This window comes from Sciurus vulgaris (assembly GCF_902686455.1).
Source record: "Sciurus vulgaris genome assembly, chromosome: 9".
Classification (NCBI taxonomy): Eukaryota; Metazoa; Chordata; class Mammalia; order Rodentia; family Sciuridae; genus Sciurus; species Sciurus vulgaris.
Window position 1 is genome coordinate 50,112,534 of NC_136469.1, and position 25,712 is coordinate 50,138,245.

General features: G+C 38.3%; 1 protein-coding gene across 2 annotated transcripts in view; it reads right to left on the reverse strand.

Moving 5' to 3' along the window:
- MCUB (mitochondrial calcium uniporter dominant negative subunit beta) overlaps positions 1-25,712 on the reverse strand; it is a 107,782-nt gene that overhangs the window by 8,309 nt on the left and 73,761 nt on the right. The window contains exons 2-4 of one of the 2 annotated variants that reach the window (XM_079153589.1): positions 14,663-14,738; positions 13,891-14,061; positions 8,720-8,824 (exon numbers count right to left, since the gene is read on the reverse strand). In XM_079153589.1, the coding sequence (XP_079009715.1) occupies positions 8,720-8,824; positions 13,891-14,061; positions 14,663-14,738 (352 nt within the window). The remainder of the gene's footprint in view (positions 1-8,719; positions 8,825-13,890; positions 14,062-14,662; positions 14,739-25,712) is intronic. The other variant, XM_079153590.1, reaches the window with a different exon arrangement.

The window sequence follows — 25,712 nt, forward strand, 5'->3', positions numbered from 1 at the left end:
TTCTCTGGTTCTCAACTGGCCACAGAGAGCTGAGGTGGAGCAACTTGAGATGGCCATGCTGCAGGTGCTGCTGCAGAGCTGGGAAATCATAACCAACACTGCCCTTCTGTCTCAACAAGCACCTACTGTGTGGCCTGGAGTCTTCCTAGTAAAATGTGAGTGAAATCAGAACAGAGAAGATTGTACCCAGGGGTATTCAAGTAGGAAAAGGAAAGGGGAGTCCAACTCGCTTCTCCTTTGACTCTGGAGTTCACAGGACCAGGTGAACCACTTGAACAGGTGGGTGCCAGCACACCTAGGGACTAAGCCTGGAAAGGCTGTGTTCCTGGGCAGCAGAGCGTGTGGAGGACTAGCTCCCCTGCCCCATCAGTAGAATTCCTGGGGGGCTCCTGAGATCCAGGCCCCCAACAGAGATCAGCAGCTGCCTGGTCCTAGGTGTGTCTTGATCTCTTCTTTCCAGAGTAGACACCACCCAACAAAGCCCCAGCGCTGGAACTCCTCCCACAGAACTCTTCAGCAGCCCCACCTGGGAGGACATCCATCTAGTCTGCACAAAGCTCCAACTGACAGCACTTCCCACTCCATCCTACCTTATACTGATAAGAAGGGAGCTGAGAGTCATTTCAAACTATCTTCAGTCTTTGGCCACTTGAGCAACATAAAAAGAGGAGGGGGTTAACAACCCAGCCATTGCTCTCCTCTCAGCACACAGCCCAAAAAGAAATGGAAAGGACAGTTGGGTTGGGTAGTGACTATCGATTTTCACTCACTATTTTGACCACCTCAGTAGAGATGGTTTCTTCATTTTTCACTAAGAATCTTTTTTTCTGTGTGTGTGTGTGTGTGTGTGTGTGTGTGTGTGTTGGTATTCTTGCTGTGCTGATTGGTTCATGGACATGTATACAAATGTATAATTTTTTCTCAATTTTAGCACTTTAAAAAATGTACTTATTTTTCCTTGCCTTATGTCTTTTGAGAGTTAGGGTTTTGGGTTTATTTATTTGGCTTTTGTTTTCACTTGTTTCTCTTTTTTCTGTTTCTCTCTTTTCTTCTTCCACTCACAGCCCAATCGTCTTGTTCTCTCTTTCTCCCTTAACTTTGTTTTTCCTGGTTTTCCTCCTTCCTTATAACCATCACCTGCTATGTATCTTCTGCTATTCACTGTTAACTTTTGAAATTATAAACTCTTTTCTATTTTCCTATCACATTTTTTCTCTTAAGGACCTATGTTTTTATCACCTTTTAGAACTAATTGGTTATATAATTCCTGTCCCCACCGTTCATGCTATTTCAGTTATTACTGCTGTGGATGACATAGCTGACACCTGTTGTTTGCTTCTATGCCAGATCTAGTTAATGGTTACTTATGGCTTTTGCTGTTAGCAATCTTTGCACCATTCCCATTTTTTGTGTGTGGTAATTAACACTGTAGATATCATAGGAGGAATCAGTGTTTATTTTAATGCTGTATATTGTTTGCATTGGTTGTTGAAATTGTTTCCCCCTATTCTGTGAGGTTCTAAAAACCAACTGGGACATTAGAAGTTCAGAGGGTAGAGATTGCTACTGAACTAAATTCAGCTAAAAGAGCACACCCTGTTCCACACACAAATTAATGACACTCAAACTTAAGCAATACTTTAATATAAAGAAGAGACAAAAAACCAAACTAATGACCCTAGAAATGGCTAGGGATGGGCTCTTAGGTCCTACTCATGGACAACCCCAGTTACAGCAAAAACAGAATTAACACAAAGGCTATGGATACCACACCTACAAAGGAATCTCAATCTAGATCACTCTAGGACACTTTGACAACTGGAGGCTATGCCCTAAAAAGGTCCACTCATAAGAGTGCAAGAGAAATACATTCTAATGGATGCATAAAACCCAACAGAGGAATAAAAGAAATATGAAAAGACAAGGTAACATGACACCTCCTAAAGTTGATAATTTACCAGCAACTGACCCCCTAAATACTGAAGTGGATAAAATACCAGACAAAGAATTCAAAAGAATGATTATACGAACAATCAATGAATTCCAAGAGAATACAGAAAAACAAGTATGAAATAAGGAATTCAGTATAGGATATGAGTAGAAATTCAATAAGGAGATAGAGATATTGAAAAGAACCAAATGGAAATCTGTTGGAAGCTGCTGCCCTGTAGGGCCCGCAGTGGTGGCTGGCCTCGCCCTAAGATGGCGCGGAGAAGCCCAACCGCAAAGAAAAACAACTTTAAGGAAGTGCTTTCTATTGGCTGACTGATCTCCTCTGCGACCGTGCTTAGCTCCTGATCAGTACATGTCCTCATTACCCACCATTAAGTTCCTCGAGCCAAACGCCTGACCCGTTAGGTGATTGGTTGTTACATCCCATAAAGCTGCACACTTTTTGTGGCGGAGAGAGCAGCAGCTGCGCGACGAGAGAAGAAGAAGAGAGAGAGAGCTGCGCAGCAAGAAGAAGAAAAAGAAGCCGGCAGCGGTGGAGGAAGAAGAACCAGGCACTCGGCTCAGAAGCTCTCCCATAAAAATAAAGACCTCAAAACTTCATCTGAGAGCCGAGTCGTCATTGTACTCGCTGGATGAGACAGAAATCTTGGAAATGAAACACAATAAATCAAAGAGAGGGTTCAGTTGAAAGTCTCTCTAATAGAGTAGACAATGCTGAAGACAGAATCTCAGAGCTTGAAGACAAAGTGACTAGCCAAGAACATTCAGACAGGATTAAAGAAAAGAAAATAAGTAACCATGATCAGAATATACAAGAACTCTGGGACAACATTAAGAGAACAAATTTAAGTATCATTAAAACTGAGGAGCGTTGCGAGATGCAGCTTGTAGAATAGACAACCTCCTCAGGGAAATGATAACAGAAACATTTCCATACTTTCAGAATGAGATGGACATTCAGATACAGAGATCATTCAGAACCCAAATAGACGAGATCAAAATGCCTGACATATAGAATAAGGACAGAATTTTAAAAGCTTCGAGAGAGGTAAGCCAATCAAAGTCATTGTTTCTCGGAACAAACACTAAGAGCTAGGAGGTCCTGGAATGATTTGCTCTAAGTCCTAAAAGAAAATAATTTGTCAATCAAGATTGCTATATCAAGCAAAGCTATCCTCAAAATCGAAAAGAAAATAAAAACTTCCAAGGTAAACAGAAACTAAAAAAAGAATTCATGATTACTAAGCCAGCACTACAGAACTTAGAGAAATACTTTACACAGAAGAAATAAAAACAAAGCCCAGAGCTTACAAAAAAGATAACTCATACAGGTAAAGAGAACAATACACAAAGAAGATATTAAACAATAATAAATATTTATGTCCCAAATGTGAGTGCAACTTATTATATAAAAGAGACACTACTCAAATTGAAGCCTCAAATGGACCTCAGTAAAATAATACTGGGTGATTTTAAGACACTTCTTTTACTATTAAGATAAATCATTCAGACATAAACTTAATAAAGACTCTTGGACCTGAAAAATATTATCAATCAAATGGACTTAAAAAACATCTACAGGATATGTCATCCAATAACAGGTGAATCCACTTTCTTCTCAGCAGCTCATGGAAGCTTCTCCAACATAGACCATACTGTGGTTCACAAAGCAAATTTTAACAAACAAAAAAAGTGATTCCTTTATCTTATCAGATCATTATGGAGTGAAATTAGAACTCAACACAGCAAAACCCTACAGAAACTACACAACCACATGGAGATGGAACAATACAATTTTTGCATGATGAATGGATGATAGAAGAAATCAGAGAGAAATTTAAAAATTCTTTCGACAAATGAGAATAGTGATACAACATACCAGAACCTCTGGAATACTATGAGGAAATTCTAAGAGAAAAGTTTATAGATGAGTGCTTACATAAGAAAATCAGAAAGATTCCCTCCAAAACCACCTATGATGCATCTGAAGTCCCTAGAAAAAGAAGAACAAGCCAATTCCAAAACCAGTAGAAGGAAGGAAATAATTAAGATCAGAGCTGAAATCAATTAAATGAATAAAAGAATACAAAGGATCAATGAAATGGTCCTTTGAAAAGATAAACAAGATTGATAAACCCTCAGTCATTCTAATCAAAAGAAAAAGAAGACCTGAATTAATAAAATTAGACATGTAAAAGGAGAAATTACCACAGACATCACAGAAATCCAGTGGATGAAAAGGCACCAATTTGAAGACTTAACTCCAATAAACTAGAAAACCTAGAAGAAATGGATACATTTCTAGAAAAATACAATATGCCAAAATTGAATTAAGAAGACACAGAAAAGCTAAACAGATCAATAACTTGTAGTGACATAGAATCAGTAATAAAAAGCCTTCCAACAAAGAAAAGCCCAGGACCAGATGGATTCTCAGCTGAATTCTACCAAACACTTACAGAAGAATTAATGTCAATATTCCTCAAATTATTCCTTGAAAAAGGGATAGAACACTTCCATGTTCATTCTATGAAGTCAGCATCACATACCAAAACCAGAGAAGAACACATCAAGGAAGGACAACTATAGACCAATATCCCTGATGAACTCAGAAGCAAAAAAATTTTTTAACCAACATATAAACTTTACTTGAATCTTGAACAAATAAATGGGAGATACCAAATGAAACAACTGAAAATATGACCACTGACTATCATTTCAATGTATTAAGGACATATTGATCATTTATAAATATGTGCTGAGGGCTGAACTCAGGGCCTTGGGCACACTAAGCATGTGTTCTCCCACTGACCTATTAGATGCAAAAATTCTTAATAAAATATTAGCAAATCATGTTCAACAACATATTAAGAAAATTGTACATCATGACCAAGTTGGTTTTATCCCAGAGATACAAGGATATACATATACATATACAAATAAACATAACATAACATATACAAAGAAATATAATAAATAAACATAACAAATATATACAAATCAATAAATGTAAATCATTACACATAAATAGAATTAAGGATGAAAATCACTTACATATCCAGAAAAGGCCTTCAACAAAATCCAGTACCCATTCACAATGAAAACATTGAAGAAACTAAGGATGCCCAATCTACCTCAACATCATAAAGGCAATATATGAAAAACCCAAAGCCAACCTCATAATAAATAGAGAAAAGCTGAAAGTATTTTCTTTAATATCTGGAACAAAATAAGAATGTTCACTCTCACCAATCCTATTTAATACAGTGCTAGAAATTCTAGACAGAACAATTAGGCAAGAGAAGGAATAAAAACAGAAAAGGAAGAAGTCAAATTATCACTGTTTGCAGATGAAATCATCTGATATTTTGAAGATTAAAAAGAAAAAACAACCTCCACCAAAAGACTGCTAGAGCTAATAAACAAATTTGGCAAAGTAGCAGGCTACAAAATCAACATACAAAAATCAAGAGCTTTCCTATATACCAACAATGAATCTGCTCTGAAAGAAATCAGGAAAACCAGTTTATTCACAATAGCCTCTAAAAGTAAATAAAATACCTAGGAATAAATCTAACCAAGGAAGTGAAAGACTTCTATAATGAAAAATATAGAACATTGAAGAAAGAAATTGAAGATGGAAAGTCCTTCCATGTTCATGGACAGGCAAAATCAATATTATTAAATGGCCATAGTACCAAAAGCAATATACAGATTCAATGGTCCATCAAAATACCAATGATATTCTTCAAAGAACTAGAAATAACTGTCCTAAAATTAATTTAGAATAGGATACCCAGAATAGCCAAAGCAATTCTAAGCAAAAAAATAAAATAAAACCACACACACACACACACACACACACAACCCTGACTTCAAATTATACTACAGAACTAGAGTAATAAGAACTGCATGGTATTGGCATAAAAACAGACACATAGACCAATGGTACAGAAAACACAGACCAAACTCACAAAGATGCAATCATCTGATCCTTGAAAAAGGTGCCAAAAACATACAGTGGAAAAAAACAGGCTTTTTAACAAATGGTACTGGGAAAACTGTTAGCCATATGTAGAAAAATGAAACTAGACCCTTATCTTGCATAAAAATTCCACTCAAAATGGATCAACTTCCTAGGAAATAAATCAGAAAATATGCAACTCCTAAAGAAAATATAGGGTCAACACTCCAATGTATAGTCACAGGCAATGACTTTCTCAGTAGGACCCCAAAAGCTCAGGACACAATGCCAACAGTTCATAATGCATAATGCAGAAGCAAATTTTCTTTGCTTTTGCACAGCAAATAAAACAATTAGGAATGTGAAAAGAAAATTCACGGAATAGGGAAAACTTAGGCTAACTACTCTTCTCACAAAGGATATAAAGAACTCAAAAAGGCACCAAAACAATAAATTTCCCAATTAATATATGTACATGTGAATTAAACAGAAACTGCCCAAAAGTAGAAATACAGAGCCAAAAAATATATGAAAAAATGTTCAACATTATTAGTAATTAGGGAAATGTAAATCAAAACTACATAGATTTCATCTCACTCCAATTAGAATGGAAGTCATCAAGAATACAAATACTACAAATAATAAATGTTGGAGAGGATTTGAACATTTTTACACTGTTGCTGGGATTATAAATTAATACACCCAATACTGAAATAAGTATAGAGGCTCCTCAAAAGATTAGGCATGGACTACCATATAACGCAGCTATACCATTCCTCAGTATTTATTTTAAGAATTAAAGTTGTCATACTATAGTGATACACGCATGTTTCTAGCAGAATTCACAGTAGCCAAATTACGAAACCATTCTTTGTGTCCATCAACAGAGGAATGAATAAGAAAAGTGGTATATACACACAATGGAGCATTATTCCGTCATAAAGAAAAATGAAATTAAGTCATTTGCAGGACGGAACTTGAAACCATTATGTTAAATTAAATAATTCAAACATCAATGGTCAAATGTTTTCTCTCCTATGTGGAAGCTACAGAGGACAAAGGAAAAGAAAGGTCGGGCAGAGAGCTCATGAAAATCAAAGAAAGATCAGTAGAGGAAAGGACCAGGGGGTAGGATTGGGGGAAGGAGGAGAGACCTACTAGGGAGTGATATTGGCCAAATTATATTGTTATACTGTGTGCATGTATGAATATGTAACAACGAATCCCATCATTATGTACAACCATAATGTACCAATTAAAAAATGTGGAAAGAGAAAAAAAATGCTTGGAACTAAAAGTGCTATAGATTTTGGTTATTTTTAAATTTTGGAATATTTGCATATATATAATGAGATATCTTGGGTATTGGGTCCAAGTCAAAACATAAAATTTGTTTCATATATACCTTATACACAGATTGAAGGTAATTTCATACTAATTTCATACTATATGTCTATGTACACACACATGCATTTATACACATATATACATACATGTGTGTGTGTGCATTTTTTTTTTTTTTTTTTTTTGATAGTGCTGGGGATTGAACCCAGGACCTTTCACATGCTAGGCAAGTGGTTCTACCATTGAGTGATAAGGCCCCTACATGGTATTTTTAGTGCACCTGTGTTTTGACTGCAACTTTTAACAGGAGGTCAAGTGTGGAATTCTTAGTTATGTCATATCAGCCCTCAAAGTTTTGCATTTTGCAAGGTTTCATATTTTCAGATTAGAGATGCTCAACCTGTAGTGAGAAATGAAAAGAATATCTATCTTTAAAAAGTTAAGTCTTCTAGCTGGGCACGGTGGCACATGCCTTTAATCCCAGTGACAAGGCCAAGGCAGGAAGATTGTAAATTCAAGGCCAGCCTCAGCAACTTAGGGAGAAACTATTTCAAAATAAAAAGCAAAACATATGGGATGCAGCTCACTGGTAAAGTAACCCCTGGGCTCAAACCCTGGACCAAAAGGGGAAAAAAAAAATCCAGTTAAGGCTTTCAGTTTCCAAACTGGCATTTACAGAGATTGAGAGTCCTCACTCCATCCTAGCAGTAAATAAAAAAAGCTAAACAAATGAAAATCAACAAGTCTTCTTAGATCTGTAAGAGTTACTCTGGAGGCTGAGGCAGGAGTATCTCAAGTTCAATGCTTCAGCATCTCATCAAAACCCTGTCTCAAAATAAAAAATAAAAAGGGGCTGGGATGTGGCTCACTGGTAGAGTGCCCTGTGTTCAATCCCTAGCATCCCAACCCCTGTCACACACTCACAAAACCTGTAACAGAACTGAGGTCACAGGATGAACCACTGTCCCCCAAATTGAAAAGAGAGGTAGATTCAAAGAATCACAGCACAGGGGAGCAGAGCATAAACCTGCAAGAAACTGGAGTCAGAGTGGTAACACCTGAACTGTAATTGGAACCCTGCGAGCACCTCAGTGTAAACAACTCTTGAGATTTAAAAGTTCAGCAGGCCCAGTCTTGGGGGTCATGCCCACACTTCTGTGAGTTTTTCCTCTTGGAGCTTTACCAGATTCTCACAGTAAAAAATCAGAGAAAAAAACTCTCCTGCTTATAGCAAGAGAAAGTCACCATCTTGGAATACCTCACAGAGAATTCTGGATTTTGTCTGTTTGTTTTGCAGTACTGGGGATTGAACCGAGGGCCCATGCATATTAGGCAAGCACTCTACCCCTGAGCTACATCCCCAGCAAGAATTCTGTCTTTAGCAAACTCTGTTTAGCTCACTGTAAAAGTCACAGCTAAAGGGAAAAGTTAAGATAGGTGGAGAGCTGTGCTTCTTACCTTTCTGGGGACACTGAACATCATATTCTATATCATTAATGACAAGTTTAAAATCTTTCATTAGCAAAACATCCATCAAAGTTGAGGCTGGAATCTCACTGCCATCTGAAAGAGAAGGCATAATGCACAAATAAGTCTTTGTTTTAGAACAATAAGAACGTTTCCCAACACACAGGAAACTAACTCAGTTTTTACAATATAGTAGTGGACATCTAGCTTTTTGAGTGACTCCCTTAAACTCACACCATTGTCACTGAGGGAACTTCTCCTCTGCTTCATCTCTCATTTCATGGGACCAAAGAAACAGGCAGGCATGCTCCTCTCCCTCTGTGCCAGCTGGACTGGAACCCAGGTCAATGTCTTTGGTGAAACTCTATCAGCAAAGTCCATGCAAAGATCCAGGGGATGCTGGAACTCCTCAGCAAGGCTGGGGAGGTGGAGGAGGTAATGTCCAGGGTGTGTTTGGGATTCAGCTTGATCTCCCTGTTGCTACCTTGAGGTTTAGCCTCCAGTATGTTCCTGAGCAATCCTGGTCTGTTTTGCCCACATTGTTTCCCAGCATGCTATACACCAACAAAACCACTGCGTGTGGTGCTTCATGACTATAATCCCAGCTCCCTGGGAAGCTGAGGCAGGAGGATTGCAAATCTGAGGTCAGTCTTAGCAGATAAGCAAAATAAAATATGAAAAGGGTTGGGGATGTGGCTCAGAACGCTTCTAGGGTCGGAGAAGCTGCTAACAGCAGCAGGTGAAACCAACAAAAGATTTTCATATTCTTGAACATATACTGAAATCTTGATTTAAATCCTATCCCTGCTCACCAACTAGAGCTACCACATGTTATACTACCCCTCTTCTCTACAGTTATGTAGTGGTTCCACCTAAACAACTTAAGCTTCCTTCTCCAAATTTTTATTATAAAAATATTTTTAGTTCCAAGCCTAGCCAACACTTTTCCAACTGCTCTCTAGCTTTGCTGCTGGTACTTATAGAAATCTGTCCTAGGATCTGGTCCTTTTTTCTGGCAAGCACATGTATCAGCTTAATAAATCCTTCTATTTCAGAGATATCTTGGTCTCAAGAGTTTTGGTGTAGCACTAGGGACATTTCAGGAAAAAAAAAATCTCTTGTAAGTTTTTTAACCTTAATGTGCTTTTGCACAGCTTCTCATATAGCCTATCTTTACTTTTTTTTTTGCGGTACTGGGGATCAAACTCAGGGTCTGGTGCTTGCGAGGCAAGCACTCCACCAGCTGAGCTATCGCCCCAACCCCTCTTACTTTTTTTTTTTTAACTCAGCTTTAGTGTAACCCAGGTGTTAAGAAAGCAAATTTATTGAGCAATAAGCAGAAAACTGGTGCTAGGTAGGGACTTCTCTTTCTATCATTTTTTTCCTACCAAACAGACCACATATATTACATCACATAATAAAGTCCAGGAAAATGCTGGATGTATATTTTCTCCTGGTCAGGTGTTTGCTTGGCTGCATTTAACCTCAGTTTTTTCAGCAACATTAATAAGTGGGCCAACAGGAACACTGCTAGTAAAATCAGGATGAACCCCATTGCCTGCCTCCTATCTGACGCTCTGTGGTTCTTTTGTTCTAGGAGGCAGCTCGTCAAGTCTACACCTGGGTCTGTTCCCATGATTTGGCTGTTTGGGTTCCTGTTCATCAGCTGGAGTGAGATCATTTTTACAAGAATTGCTAAATAATTCAACCCACACAATGGGCAAAACGGTGACAAGCTCAGAACACTCTTTTCAAGCCCAAATTAAACACAAGCAAATTCCACCCACAGAGTCTCTATAAAAAAAAAAAAAAGCACACTCATTGTTTTATCTGACTTTCTAAATGCCATTTAAAAATTTACATTTTACATTTAAATTGGCTTCTTAAAATATTACTATAAAAAGAAATCAACTGAATATGGTTTCTCAGATGAGGTACTACATTATCCTGTATGCAAATATATGAACAGCACAAGACTGACAAGAAACACTTTTAAGAAGCTAATGACAGTATTGAATTTTTCATGAATTCTTGAGCACTATTTACTGAGATCTCAAGTAAAGTGTTTTCTCTAGGTCCAAAGAGCCCCTTTACCTAAATCTCTTACAGAAAAGTCTTAATTTCTGCTGTCAAAGGTCTTTAAATTATTATTATTATTATTATTATTTTAAATCAGGGTAAACATGGATCATTATTTTTACTTCTCTTGTTTTATTCATTTGACAAATACTTACAGAGTACCTACCACGAGGCAAGCGCTGCTCAGTCAACCCCATCTGAGTTTTAGGTGTGCATGGTCCTGTTCCTAGAAGCTCAGGAAGGCAAGCCTGCCCTGTGGGTAAGGCACAGTGACAGAGACACCCAGTCTCCGTGCCTGGGGTGGGTGGTCGGGGAGAGGCATCTGTCTGGTATGCGGATGAAGTACTGCCACAAGGCTACAAAAGCTTACTTTCTGATCCATGTTTTAGCAGCAGAAAGCTCCCCGTGCAGTTAAATGTAAGACAACCAACACGCCTTTCCGGTCTCTCACCGTCCTTTCTCCTTCCGCCCACTCCCTCATTCCAGCCACAGGGGAGCCTGCCCCCACCTCAGGCCTCCCTGGGAGCTTGCTACTCATCTGCACTCATCTCCTGGTCTTCACTCACACGTGACCTCGTGAGCCCCCCACCCTCGGGCCAGTACCGCCCCCAACTCCTCTCTCTCCATAACAATTATCTCATATAATGTATAATTTATTGCTTTATCTTAGTTCTTTCCTCGTCTAAAATGCAAGCTCCATAAGGGCAGGAGTTTTTCTCTCTCTTGTTCTCTACCTCCGGCATCCACAAGGGTGCCTGGCCATAGTTAGGTACTCAACAAATATTTGTTGAATGAATAAATTCTTTAATTTCTATTTCTCTAACTTCTGAGTATATCCCTTAATTGGTTCTAAACTTGGATAAGAAAAATGTTTATTTCCTTTTCAAAACTGCAACAGTAAACTAACTTTTAAATAAGTTTACACTAAGCATTTAATATTATATTAAAATAGCTGCAAATTAACTCATCTGTATCTGTAGCTCTGGAGTTGGGCTGGGAAAAATTATTCTTTATTTTAGGGACAGCTGGTCTAAGAATATTTCAAACCATGAGAACAAAACAGCTGGTCTAAGAATATTTCAAACCATGAGAACAAAACAGCCCTAAATTTTAAAAGTCTAAATAATAAATCACTTCTGATAGTATAAAAATATATATGTATATTGTTTTTCCTCATAATGAATTTTATCAAAAAAAAATACTAAGGGCTGGAGCTATATCTCAGTGGCAGATTGCTTGCCTAACACATGTGATGTTCTGAGTTCAATCCTCAGTGGCACCACATAAAAATAAATAAATAAAATAAAAGTATTTTGTCCATCTACAACAACAACAAATCAGGCTGAGCTAGAATGTGGTAGTGCATGCCTGTAATCCCAGAACCCTGGAGGCTGCGAGGAGGATCACAAGCAGGAGAATCACAAGTTCAAGGTCAGCCTCAACAACTTAGTGAGACTCTGTCTCAAAAAAAAGGGCTGGGGATGGAGGGAGATGTTAAAGCACCTCTGGGTTCAATCCTCAGTTCCTAACAACAACAATAAAACCCCCAAACACAACAAATAGTAGGCTGTAATTGCTTTAAAACAAAGATAAATATACTATTTGTGTATTTTTAAACAGTATTTTTAGTTGTGGATGGACACAGTACCTTTATTTTATTTGTTTTTATGTGATGCTGGGGATCGTACCCAGTGCCTCACACATGCGAGGCTAGTGCTCCATCACTGAGCTATAGCCCCAGTCCAACTGCTGGTGTATTTTTTTATTCACTAGCTATTTTAATCATCGAAGCTACATTTCATTTCCTAATTGTTCAAATTTTCCTGAAAATTTAAAATTTAAGTTACTAAAATTTTTCAAGTGAAAAAAATTTCAAGTAAGTTTATTAAGTAATTGAAACTTACATGAAACTTATTCCATATTTTTGAAGTTACATTTTTATTTTTTTATAATTTTTATTTTTTTATTTAGATTCATTGTACACAAATGGAGTACAACTTTTCATTTCTATGGTTTTACATGAAGTAGAGTCACACCGTTTGTGTAATCATACATGTACATACGTTAATGATGTTTGTCTCATTCTGTTGTCTTTCCTTCCCTCCCAGCCCCCTTCCAACCCTTCATTTTCCTCTATACAATCCATCCTTCCTCCATTCTTGCTTCCCCCCACGCCATTAGGTATCATCATTCACTTATCAGAGAAATCATTTGGCCTTTGGTTTTTTGGGATTGGCTTATTTCACTTAGCATGATATTCTCCAACTCCATCCATTTACCTGCAAATGCCATAATTTTATTCTTCTTCATGGCTGAATAATATTCCATTGTCTATATATATCACAATTTCTTTATCCATTCATCAATTGAATGGCATCTAGGTTGGTTCCACAATCTAACTATTGTGAATTGAGTTGCTATAAACATTGATGTGACTGAGTCTCTGTAGTACGCCAATTTTAAGTCCTTTGGGTATAGGCCTAGGAGTGGAATAGCTGGGTCAAATGGTGGTACCCTTTCAAGTTTCCTAAGGAATTTCCACATCACTTTCCAGAGTGGTTGCACTAATTTGCAACCCCACCAGCAATGTATGAGTGTGCCATTTTCCCCACATCCTCGCCAACACCTATTGTTATTTGTATTCTTAATAATAGACATTCTAATTGGGTTGAGATGAAATCTTAGGGTGGTTTTGATTTGCATTTCTCTTATTACTAGAGATATTGAAACCTTTATATTGCATCTGTTTTTTAATTCATTTTTATTGTAAACAAACGGGATACATCTTGTTTCTCTGTTTGTACATGAAGTAGAGGCTTACCATTTGTGTAATCATACATTTACCTAGGGTAATAGTTTTTGCTTCATTCTGTTATTATTTTTTTCTTCCCCCTACCCCTTCCACCCCTCTTATCCTTCTATACAGTCCCTCCTTCCTCCATTCTTGTCCCCCTCCCACCCACCATGAAGTTACATCTTTAAATAGTATAGATATGTTTCTAGAAAAGTAAAGAACCAAAACAAAGTCTCAGAAGAATATAGAGAAGCCTCTGGACAAAGCTGCAAAATGCACATGTATCTACCTGTTGTGAAGATGGCTGCAGTTTTGACACCTTTGTCTTCATCTTGTATGTCCTGAAGGAACGAACCAACTGTTGACAACATTGGTCTGACTACAAATTGGCAGCGCTCTTTCCTGGATGGCAAAGTCAGTGTTATCAAGGGAAGACCGTGTCTATAATTAACTGTAATGTCTGTTGAGGGGGGAAAAAAAGAGATGGAAATAGAGGAATGGATAAAATAGACTTAAAAAGACAAGAATTCTAAAAGGAATACTTAAATATATAATTCATAAGTCTCTGAATTTGGGCTGGGGATGGACTGACTGGTAGGGCACTTGCTTAGCCCTGAGTTCCATCCCCAATTTGAGAGGGCAGGGAGAGTGGGAGAGACAGAAAGGAAGAAGTCTCTGAATTCCCATAAAATTGTGCCTTCCTGGAATAGCGCCTTCAATGTCCTACAGTCTACACAGGCCCCACCATTCTGTAACTTTTTGCTATTGCTTGTACCACACTGTACTTTAATGATCTGCTTAATGTCTTCACAGAAGAGTTAAGTTTTCGAGAGCAGAAACTTTCTCACTCATCTCTAACTCCTCTGATTGCTAGGGTGGCAGTTTGCCAAAAACACGTCACTGGAGATGTTATGTGAGCAGAAAAGAGAAAAACTGAACCTAGTGGTAGTGGGCCAGGTAGAGGTGCAGGAAAAGCCTGTTTACTCAAACCTTTCCTCTCCCACTTTATTTGAAGGAATGGAAATCAGTTCATGAATCAGAGAAGTGAGAGGCGAACTTACCATCAGGTGGCTCCACTGTGCTATAAAGGTGCTGTGGGGAGTAGTTCAGATTTTCATGCAGCTTCACACAAAAAACCTGTGAGAAAGATTGTTTTCTTTTTAAAAAAGTTGGAAAGCTGAAATAAGTGTCTTTACTAGGAGGTCATTTTAATCTTATATGAAAGAACAATGAAAATTTCAACTTCCACATATATCCAGGTAAAACCACTGAGAAAACCCAGTATGGTGGCACATGCCCATAAACCCAAAGGCCTGGGAGGCTGAGGCAGAACGGTTACAAGTTTAAAACTAGCCAAAGCAACTTAGTGAGGCCCTAAGCAACTTAACAAGACACTGCCTCAAAATAAAAAAATAAAAAGGGCTGGAATATAGCTCAATGATAAAACACCCCTGGGTTCAATTCCCAGTGCCAAAAAAAAAAAGGACCTTACAGAAGTTCATTGCTATGGTTTAGGTAAGCATTCCTCAGAGGGCCATGTGTCCACCTTTACCACTGGAAGGTAGTGGAAACTTCAAGAGGTGGGGTCTAGTGGGAGGTCTTAGGTCATCAGAGGCGTGCCCTGGAAGGGGATTGTGGGACTCTGGTCTTTCCCTCTTTCAAATCCTGGCCATAAGGTGAGCAGCTTGCTCCCCCATAGACTCCTGCCATGATGTACTGTGCTGCCACAGACCCAAAAGCAACAGGTCCAATCCACAATGAACTGAAACCTCCAAAATTATGAGCCAAAATAAACATTTTCTTCTGATAAATTTGTTTTGTTACACTAACAGAAAGCTAACACTCTTTTTGCATTTGTATGCTTGCTAGTGTATATGCTGTAGCAGGAACACATCGGATAAGGTTCCCAAACTGGGATGTGAGGTACCCTAAAAATCCTAGAATTCCGTGAGAATTTTTCAGCATGGAGTTTCCTTCTAGGTGATGATCTAAAACCAAGAAGTACAAGCATATGCATCTAGCTACTTAATTCTCAAAGTATAGTTCCAGTCAGAAGCATCAGCATGTCCTTGGAGCTGAATAGAAATGCATAAGAATCTCAAATTCAATCCAGACTTAGGGAATTAGAATCTGTATTTCAACAAAATCCCTAGGCTATTTCCATGCACATTAAGGTTTGATAAACATTGCTTTGGCTTTGTATGTCCAATATTGTAGCTACAAGTCACCACATGGCCATTTAAATTGAGCTTTACAGAAAAAATTCAGTTACTGGGTGACCTCTGCCACACTTCAAATACTCAATAGCTCCATTTGCCTACTAGCTCCCCCATAAGCAGAGATAATAGAGCAGTCCCCTCACACAGAAAGTTCTACTGGACAGCATTGATGAGTCTACATCTGAATGGCCACCTTACTATGGCACCTATATTTATGGTTTGCACTGGTTTTTGTGTTTACGACTGTATTGATCCTTAATGAAGGCCAACTGACATCATCAAGGTCCACAGTATGAACAAAGATATTGTGGTAGTAGATTGAAGAATTGATTCACAGGCATTTGGAACTCAAAGAATTTGGGCCAGAAGAATTAGTATAGTTATAACCTGGTGGTTGTTTCATATCAATTTACTTTTTAAAAATGCACTGTCTTCTAGTAGTTTATAAGCAATAAACTTGTAACTATGCAATAAAGAATTATTAATTACATTTCTCAATGTAATCTTCAGGATTTGAGGGTACATTATTAAGATAATAAATCAGTAGTCAGGGTATGAGGGGGTCCCTCAAAAGCTCATGTGTCAGATAATGCAAGAAAGTTCACAGGTAAAACAAATGTGTTATGAGAGCCTTAACCTAATCAGTGCATTCATATTTTGATATGGATTAACTGGGTGGTAACTATAGGTCAGTAAGTTTGGCTGGTAGGTCCCTGGGGATGTGCCTCTGAGGTATATTTTTTGTCTCTGGAGAGCAGAATGCTCTGTTTCCTGGTGGGCATGTCCTGAGTTGCCTCATTTTGGGCCCAGAGCAATAGAGTCAGCTATCTATGGACTGAGGCTTCTGAAACCATGATTGCCAAATAAACTTTTTCTCCTCTAAAATTGTTCTTGTCAGTTCTTTTGATCATAGCCGAAAAAAAAAAAAAAAAAAAAAAAAAGGATTAAAAATAGGGTATATACACTATTAACAAAAATAAAAATGATACTGACTCAAATGTTTCATTGTGTTCAAAATCAAGAGTCTTATCAGTACATCGAACAAAATATTCAAATACATATTTCTAGTATTAAACACATCACAGGCAATTAGTTGCAGCAAAACATCATCTGTCACGTTAATTTAAGGCTGTTCATTTGAATTTTATTTCTAAAATTATAACTCACTACCAAGATGAGAAAGAAAATAAATGCAGCTCCCAATAAATAAATGTACATAAGGAGTCTCCAAGTTTGGATTATGAATACTGTGATGCCATTACTTTTAGTGAAATCACATAAAACAGAAAAATTTATCCATTGCAAATACATCAGATTATCAAGATTTTTTAAAAAATAGTTCAATGATACAAATGATTCTGCATGTATAAAAGTCAAATACAGAAGCACTGGTGGTAGGGCAGGGTTAAAATTATGCTGGATGTAGTGATGCACACCTGCAATCCCAGTGGCTTGGGGGGGCCAAGGCAGGAGGATGGCAAGTTCAAAGATAGTCTCAGCAACTTAGTGAGGCCTGGAGCAACTCAGTAAGGCCCTGTCTCAAAATAAAATTCAAAAAGGGCTGGGGATGTGGCTCAGTGGTTAAGTGCCCCTGGGTTCAATGCCTGGTACCAAAAAAAAAAAAATTAAAGCCCCTCCCTTTACTTCTCCACAGTCCCACAGCTTTCCCCAGAGGTAGTCGCTTTCAGTTAGTGGTTTGGTTCGTATCCTTTCAGACTTCTTTCTGTACATTATTGCCTTTACATGTCTAAATTCTATGCTAGAGTCTGCATAATGCTTAAGACAGTGTATATCGTTTCTAGATGCCAGCAATCTAACTCCCGATCACAGTAGTACCTGCCTTTTACTGTGCTGGTGATGTTTCTCAGCTACTACTGAAGAAGTCATTTTAAAAGGCATCTACCTGACAACCAGAAAATGCTGAAAGAAGGCAGAGTGGCCAGAGAAAAATAGTAGGGCTTTCTCAAGCTTTTGCATGTCTTAAGAATCACATGAAGAGCTTGAAACATTCCTGTGCCCCAGCCTCAGGGATTTATTTGTTTGTTTGTTTATTTTTCTAATAGGTCTGAGGAAGGGATGTGAGAATCTGCAATTTTTAAAATAAGCTCCAAGGTGATACTGAAGTTTTAAGTGTGAGGACCACACTGAGTAGCTGGGCTCTCGTAGATCCTCCACACCCTTTAGGGCACTATGCTAAATTTCTGCATGGAATCAGAATTTTGAATTCCAAATTTTAGTGCCTGGTCAAGAGCTGCTGCCTCAATTGGTATCCAGATATCAGAGCAAAAGATGACTCAGCTTTTCTTTTATCATATAACTTTGCAAAATCAAATTCTAATCATTTCACAGCTGTACTTAAAACCCCTTAGCCTTCAACGTCTTATATGAGGTAGAAAGAACTGTGATGCTGGAATTGACAAGGCAGGTTCTAAACTCAATTCAGTCACTTATCTTCTGGGAGATCACAGAGTAAGTCATTTTCATTTGACCTCTCTGTGCTGCAGTTTTCTCAAGACTTTAAATGGGTGTTTTAGTCTATAGAGTGCTTTGATAAAATACCATAAACTGGGTGACTTACACAAAATGAAAATTTATTTCTGTTCTGGAAGTGGGAAAGGCAAAGATCAAGGTCTTCACAGATTCGGTGTTTGGTAAGGGTTTCTTTTTGGTTCACAAATGGTGTCTTCTGTGTCCTCTCACGGTGGCAGGCACTTGGAGACTCTCAGGGCCTCTTTATAAGGGCCCTACTCTCATTCACAAGGGCTGTGATTTCATGACCCAATCAACTTCCAAAGTTCTCACCTCCTAATACCACTAGTTGCAATCAGGCCTCTACATATGAATTTTGGGGGATACAAAGATTCAGAAAGCAATGGAAATAACAGTATCTGTCTTACAGAGCTGATATGAAGATAAAATGAAACAAAGTCCTAAGTAGCAGGTACAGTTTTGAGTCCAGCAGGTACACCATGGACCAATCACCTCCAAAGCTTTGTCTGGGTCCTCACAGGCACTCAGTAAAGGAACTTAGGTCTCAGCTAAAGGAGCTATTTGCCCATTAACTCATTAAAGTGACTTTCTCTATTCAATTCTGCCTAACAAAATCCTGTCTTTCTCCCAATATCCAACTTTAATGCCATTTCTTCCTTCTAAGTTTGATGGTGGTCCATTAGAAAGAACAGATTTTGCAATCAGAACCAGGCTGGAATCCCAGCTTCAAGATACCCAGCAGCTGTGATCCTTGATAGGCAGAGGAGGGCTCATGGGTTAAAAGAATATAGCATGGGTTATAAGAAAAAGAAGAGAGTAAATTGGGCAGCGAAAAAGTGAGCCAGGACATAAATGTGGAAGAGATCTCTTTGAACTTCACAGTAAAAGGAAAGCAGGTGTGAAAACCTTCGATACCAAGATGCAGTCATCTATGTCAATCCCAAACAAAATGGAGCCAGGAGGCCAGGAAGGGTCATCACACACGTATGCTTATGAGGAAGACTGTGCAAGGAACTCCTTGAAACTCTAGAGTCCCACATGAGCTGCTTTCACAGGGATACTTGCCTGACAATGGCCATCTCCATCAGTGAACTGGTGCTGATTCCTGCAAAAAGCCCCTGCAACCGCAGGTCTTTGCTTCAAAATGGCCTAAGCAGATCTCTCCTTTTTGTCTTTAAGAGTGCCCCTTCTGCCCCAACTCCCTTGGATGTGCCTACGGTCTGCCACAGAATCTGTAACCTGGATTGCAATGCCTTGCTATTCCAAATAAACTCTTTGCTTTGGGGAGTCAGTTGGTCTGTCACTCATTTTAAGTTGATGGAGGCAGTAGTAGAGAGATACAAAATGATCACATGTTGGGCCAATGAATAAGATTTTCATTGGCTTCTAGAGCTATGTCATATTTTTTAAATTATTTATTTATTTTTGTGATACTAGGGATTAAATTCAAGGATGTTTTACCAGCTACATTCTCAGCCCTTTTTCAATTTTGAGATAGGGTCTCACTAAGTTGCCGAGGCTGTCCACCTACCTCAGCCTCCTGAGTTTCCAGGATTACAGGCATGCACCACCATGTCCAGCTCTATGTTCTATTTTAGATCAGTAAATAGAATTGCAATTTCTGTTCAAGATGGTGGGGTAATTTCCCACATAAGAGCCTCCTCTGTTCCATGCTCTGAAATGACATTAACGTGTCTCCAAGTACCAAAAGTAAAAGTGAAACACTGGAAAGCAAAACTCAAGTGGAGGCTCAGCTGGATGCTGATTTCTACAGGAAAAAATGTTTCAGTGGAAAACCATGCATCGCCCACAGCACAGCTTTCCAGGACTTCAAATCCTAGCCCTCTCCATAAGCTCAGGGCTGTTTTGCAACTTTTATAAACTATAGGTAACTGATAAGTTACTTATACAGTCCGGGAGTGATGTAATTGACTTTCCTTCTGTGGAAATACCAGTTTTATCTCCACTTGCCATTCACCTTAACGTTCTTATCTCCAAATGAATTTTTATTGTTTTGAGTTTTTCCTTTTAACCAGATATAACATCTGGTGGTTTCTTCATATTATAATAATAAATTCTTTAACCCATGTTCATTTTTATATTAGTGTGTCATAATAAGAAATATATATTGGATTCCAAGTTCAAGGCCAGCCTGGACAACTTTGTGAGACCCTATCTCAAAATAAAAAGGGCTGGGGAGTTCAATGGTAGAGTGCTCCCAGTTCATTCCTCAGTACCATAAATAAAATAAGTTTATCTTTGTCCTCAGTTCCTGGCAAAAAGTTTCTAAGATGCTTGTAATTTCCTGGGTGGTTGGAGCCTCTTGTGTTCCAACAAGGCAACTCTTAGTGGGATCCTACGTAGCTTCAGGATGGAAGCTGGTTGCCAGAAAGACCAAGCCTTGATTAGAAACCTTAAACTTTCCATCCTGCTCCCCCAACCTTTAGAAGGGAGAGGGGCTGGAAACCGAGTTAACACACCTATCATACCTTTGTGACAAAACCCACATAAAAGCCTCTTAGATGACAAGAGTGACAGAACTTCTGGGTTGAACACATCCATGTGCCAGGGAGTGGCGTCCCGTGCCTCATAGCACAGAGGCTCCAGGCGCAGGCCCTTCTGGTCCTCGTCTTATGTACTCTTCATCAGGCAGTTCATTTGTGATTCTTCATAATATCCCTTATGACAAACCAGGAAATGTACAAGAAGTATTTTCCTATGATCTCCTGTAGCAAACAACTGAACCTAAGAAGAGATGCATGGTTCATAGCTGGTGGGTCTGAAGTGCAAGAGACCCAGGACTTGGGATTGGCTTCTGAAGTGGGGGCAGCTTTGTGGCACTGAGTCTTCATCTGTGGGATCTGATACCAATACCAGGTAGGCAGTGCCAGGACTGAATTGCAGGATCCCCAGCCTGTGTCTGGAGAATTGGGGAACTGGTTGTTGGTGTGATGGAAAACCCTACACATTTGGAGTCAGAAATGTTCTATAGGTAGAAATGGATCAAAGTTATTCCTATGAGAATTGTGAAAATTATCTTTTAATATCACAGAACAGGAATAATAGAGTTTAACTCTTTGGGGGGTAGCAGGCACTACAAGTGTCCATGATGAGACCAAGTTAAGCTTTCCAATGATTTTATGGCTTGATCTGTGACATCTCTAGTCACATCACAACTAGATCCCAGGACAGGGAACACAGGCTGTCAATTTAAGAACTTTTTCTGTGCTCGGATCACAGGAGTCCAGGTGGAGTAAAATTACTGGCCAGAAATGGACAAATAGAGAATGAAAGACAAACTTTTACTACGAGTCTGCAATCCAGAATTCTAAACTATAAGAAGTTAAATGCTAAGAAAAAACAATAAATTTATTTTGAAGGCTAATTCACTTTACTTAAAACAAAAATAAGAGTTACCTCAAACTGGCTTTAACATAAATTATATTTAGGGCCTGCAAAAAGATAAAAGGGAGAATTGGTTTAAAAAATGAGTGATTCTGATCAACTAAGCAGAATTCCTGGAAATGCAAAATGTATAAGTAAAAACCCTGCATAAGGACTAGATTAATTCTAGGTGGGATTAAGTAAGCAGAAAATAAAACTAATATATCAAACAATATTTCACCAGGAACAGAGAGCACAGAAGTTTTTGGTAGGAAGTTTGAGAATCCAAAAAGCAACGAATTCTCATCTATTTCTAAGGACAATATAAAACAGTACAAGCATTCTGGAAAAAGCTTGGCAGTTTTTCATAAAGTTAAACATGCAGTTAGATGTGACCTAGCAGTCCCACTCCTGGCTATTTACCAGAAAAGAAAATGGTCTTCCTTGCAATTGGTAAAAATGCTAATTCATTTCCTGCCTCTGGGCACATGCTTCCTGGGCAGAGGCTGGGAAGCTGGCACAAAGGAGCACAGCAAATACACACTGAAGGAAGCAGTAATCTTCAAGTTGTCCTATCCCAGAATGCAATACTAAGGAAAATTACTCAAGGTCCGAGGAAATGAAGAACTTTTAGACATGCAGGATCATAGCTTCTTTGCCACATATCTTTGCTAAGAAACTTCTTGGATAGAAGGAAACCAAACCCAGATGGAAGCAAAATACAAGATAACAAGGTTATGGGCCAAAGTATGTCCCCTTTCTAATTCATATGAACTCCTAAATCCTTAGTACCTGAGAATGTAACTGTATTTTAAAGAGTTTATTAAGCGAAGGGCAAGGGTAGGGTCCCCAATGAAACACGACTTGGGTTCCCCACACGTTTAATCAAAGAGGAAAGACCATGTATTGACACAAGTCACAGAGAGGCTCAAAGAAACCAATTCTGCTGACACCTAGTGTCCAGAACTGTGAGAAATTTGATTTCTTCTGTTAAGCCACCTGGTCTGTGGTACTTTGCTAAGGCACATAAAAAGTTGTAAAATATGTTAGTAGTTAGTAAACTATTAATTGTAAGAAATTTTAAATAAACTTTTTATGTTAAAATGAAGAGCTGGGATGTAAAATGTACAAGTAAAAAATCTGCATAAGGACTAGATAAATTCTAGGTGGGATTAAGTAAGCAGAAAATAAAACTGATATATCAAACATTATTTGGGATGTAGTTCAGCTTGCCTACCATATGTTAGGGCCTGGGTTTGATCCCCAACATCACACTAAAAATGGAGAAGGGAATGAAACAAGATTTGGCATGTTATACCCAGTGGATTCTTAGAACATCTGAAGGTTCTTGCCATGTTTAGCAGAAGGGCAAAGATAATGAAAAACTTGAGACTTTGAAAAAAAGTTATAATTGAGTATATGTGTATGTTAGTACAGTTAATAATATGGTATGTGTATGGTTTTTAATGGGATAGAAAAATTAATAGAACAAATGTTTTCAAGGAAAGTAGAAAAAAAGGAGAAAAAAATACATAGCAAAAATTATTTTTGAAAATAGAGAGCATATGTATCCACAATCCCAACAACACCTTTTTATGCCAACTTTCTACAGATGGCTAGGCTCACAGAATCATATGGTCAAAGGAGAGCTGATCATTAATTTTGTAATTATCTACCCACCTCTTTAAAAACTTTTCGTAAAATGATAGCTCTTTCACATCCTATTCTATGCATGTAACAGCATTTAATACTTCCCTGTTGGATATTTCCATTTACTATTTCTAACTTCACTATTTTCCTCATCAGAAAGGAAGGCATGACCATTTGAGAGCATTTGTAAAAAAGACAACAAAAGTGAGCATGATACCATCTTCTAGAATCATCGTTAGCCCTGATGGATATCTTCCAGTTTATTTTCTATTGACTTTATTGAATTTTTTACTATTACAACAAAATTAATTATAACATCTTTGCACATAAATGCTTATTTACATTTTTATCACATAATAGAATGATTAATAGTTCTAGGACCCTAATAATGTATCAAACTTTTTGGAGGCCAGGCATGGTGGTACATGGCTATAATCCTAGCAGCTCAGAAGACGAAGGCAGGAGGTTTACAAGTTCAAAGCCAGGCTCAGCAACTTAGCAAGACCCTGTCTCTAAAAAAGGTGTGTGTGTGTGGGGTGGGTGTCACTGGGGATGTGGCTTAGTGGTTAAGTGCCTCTGGGTTCAATCCCTGGTATTGAAACAAACAAACAAAAACCCCACTTCTTTGGGGAATATTTTCTTTATTTTCATGTTGTTTTTCTCATCTAATGCCAGTTTAGTAATAGTCTGAGTTCAAACAAACAAACCTTCATAAAGTTTAAAGTCCAAAATCAAACAGTAACACACATATCTGAGCATCTCTGGAGCAACAAGCCTCCTTTTTGATGCCCCCTGCCCAGATAGGCCCACCAGCTGTCTTCACTGGACAGTTAAAGATCCTCAACCAACACCTCTTGAACCGACTCACTCTATTTCCTTCATAGACCTGATCCTCCCTTAGGTTTCTGCTTGATGAACTGAAACCACTGACTGCCATTGTTATAGTAGTCTTCACTTGAGGATCTGATAGTTAAGATCAACTTATCTATCTACCTACCTTCCTACCTACCTACCTAACACAGAAAGACCTATCTATCTAGTGATACCTATCTAGTGAATGTTAAAGCCATTCTTCTTCATGGCTAAGTAATATTCCATTGTGTAAATGGATCAAGGACCTTGAGATCAGACCAGAGACCCTGCATCTTATAGAAGAAAAAGTAGGTCCAAATCTTCAACTTGTTGGCTCAGGATCAGACTTCCTTAATAGGACTCCCATAACACAAGAAATAAAAGCAAGAATCAATAACTGGGATAGATTCAAACTAAATAGCTTTCTCTCAGCAAAGGAAACTATTAGCAATGCAAAGAGAAAGCCTACAGAGTGGGAGAATATCTTTGCCTCTCATACTTCAGATAGAGCACTAATTTCCAGAATATATAAAGAACTCAAAAAACTCTACACCAAGAATACAAATAACCCAATCAACAAATGGGCTAAGGATATGAACAGACACTTCACAGAAGATCTATAAGCAATCAACAAACATATGAAAAAATGTTCAACATCTCTAGTAATAAGAGAAATGCAAATCAAAACTTCACTAAGATTCCATCTAACCCCAATTAGAATGGCGATTATCAAGAATACAAGCAACAATAGGTGTTGGAGAGGATGTGAGGAGAAAGGTACACTCATACATTGCTGGTGGGGCTGCAAATTAGTGCAGCCACTCTGGAAAGCAGTGTGGAGATTCCTTAGAAAACTTGGAATGGAACCACCATTTGACCCAGCTATCCCACTTCTCGGCCTATACCCAAAGGACTTAAAATCAGCATACTACAGAGATACAGCCACATCAATGTTCATAGCTGCTCAATTCACAATAGCCAGACTGTGGAACCAACCTAGATGCCCTTCAGTTGATGAATGGATAAAGAAACTGTGGTATATATATACAATGGAATATTACTCAGCTATAAAGAAGAATAAAATTATGGCATTTGCAGGCAAATGGATGAAATTGGAGAATATCTTGCTAAGTGAGATAAGCCAATCTCAAAAAAACAAAGGACGAATGATCTCACTGATAAGCGGATGATGACACATAATGGGGGGTGGGAGGGGGCAAGAATGGAGGAAGGAGGGAGTGTATAAAGGGGAAAGAGGGTTGGGAGGGGTGGGGGGGAGGAAACAATAACAGAATGAATCAAACATCATTACCCTATGTAAATGTATGATTACGCAAATGGTATGCTGTTACTCCATGTACAAACACAAACAACATGTATCCCATTTGTTTACAATAAAAATAAATTTTAAAAAATATTCCACTGTGTATTTATACATTTTCTTAATCCATTCCTAAGTTAAAGGGCACCTAGGTTGGTTCCGTAGCTTAGCTATTGTGAATTCAGCTACTATAAA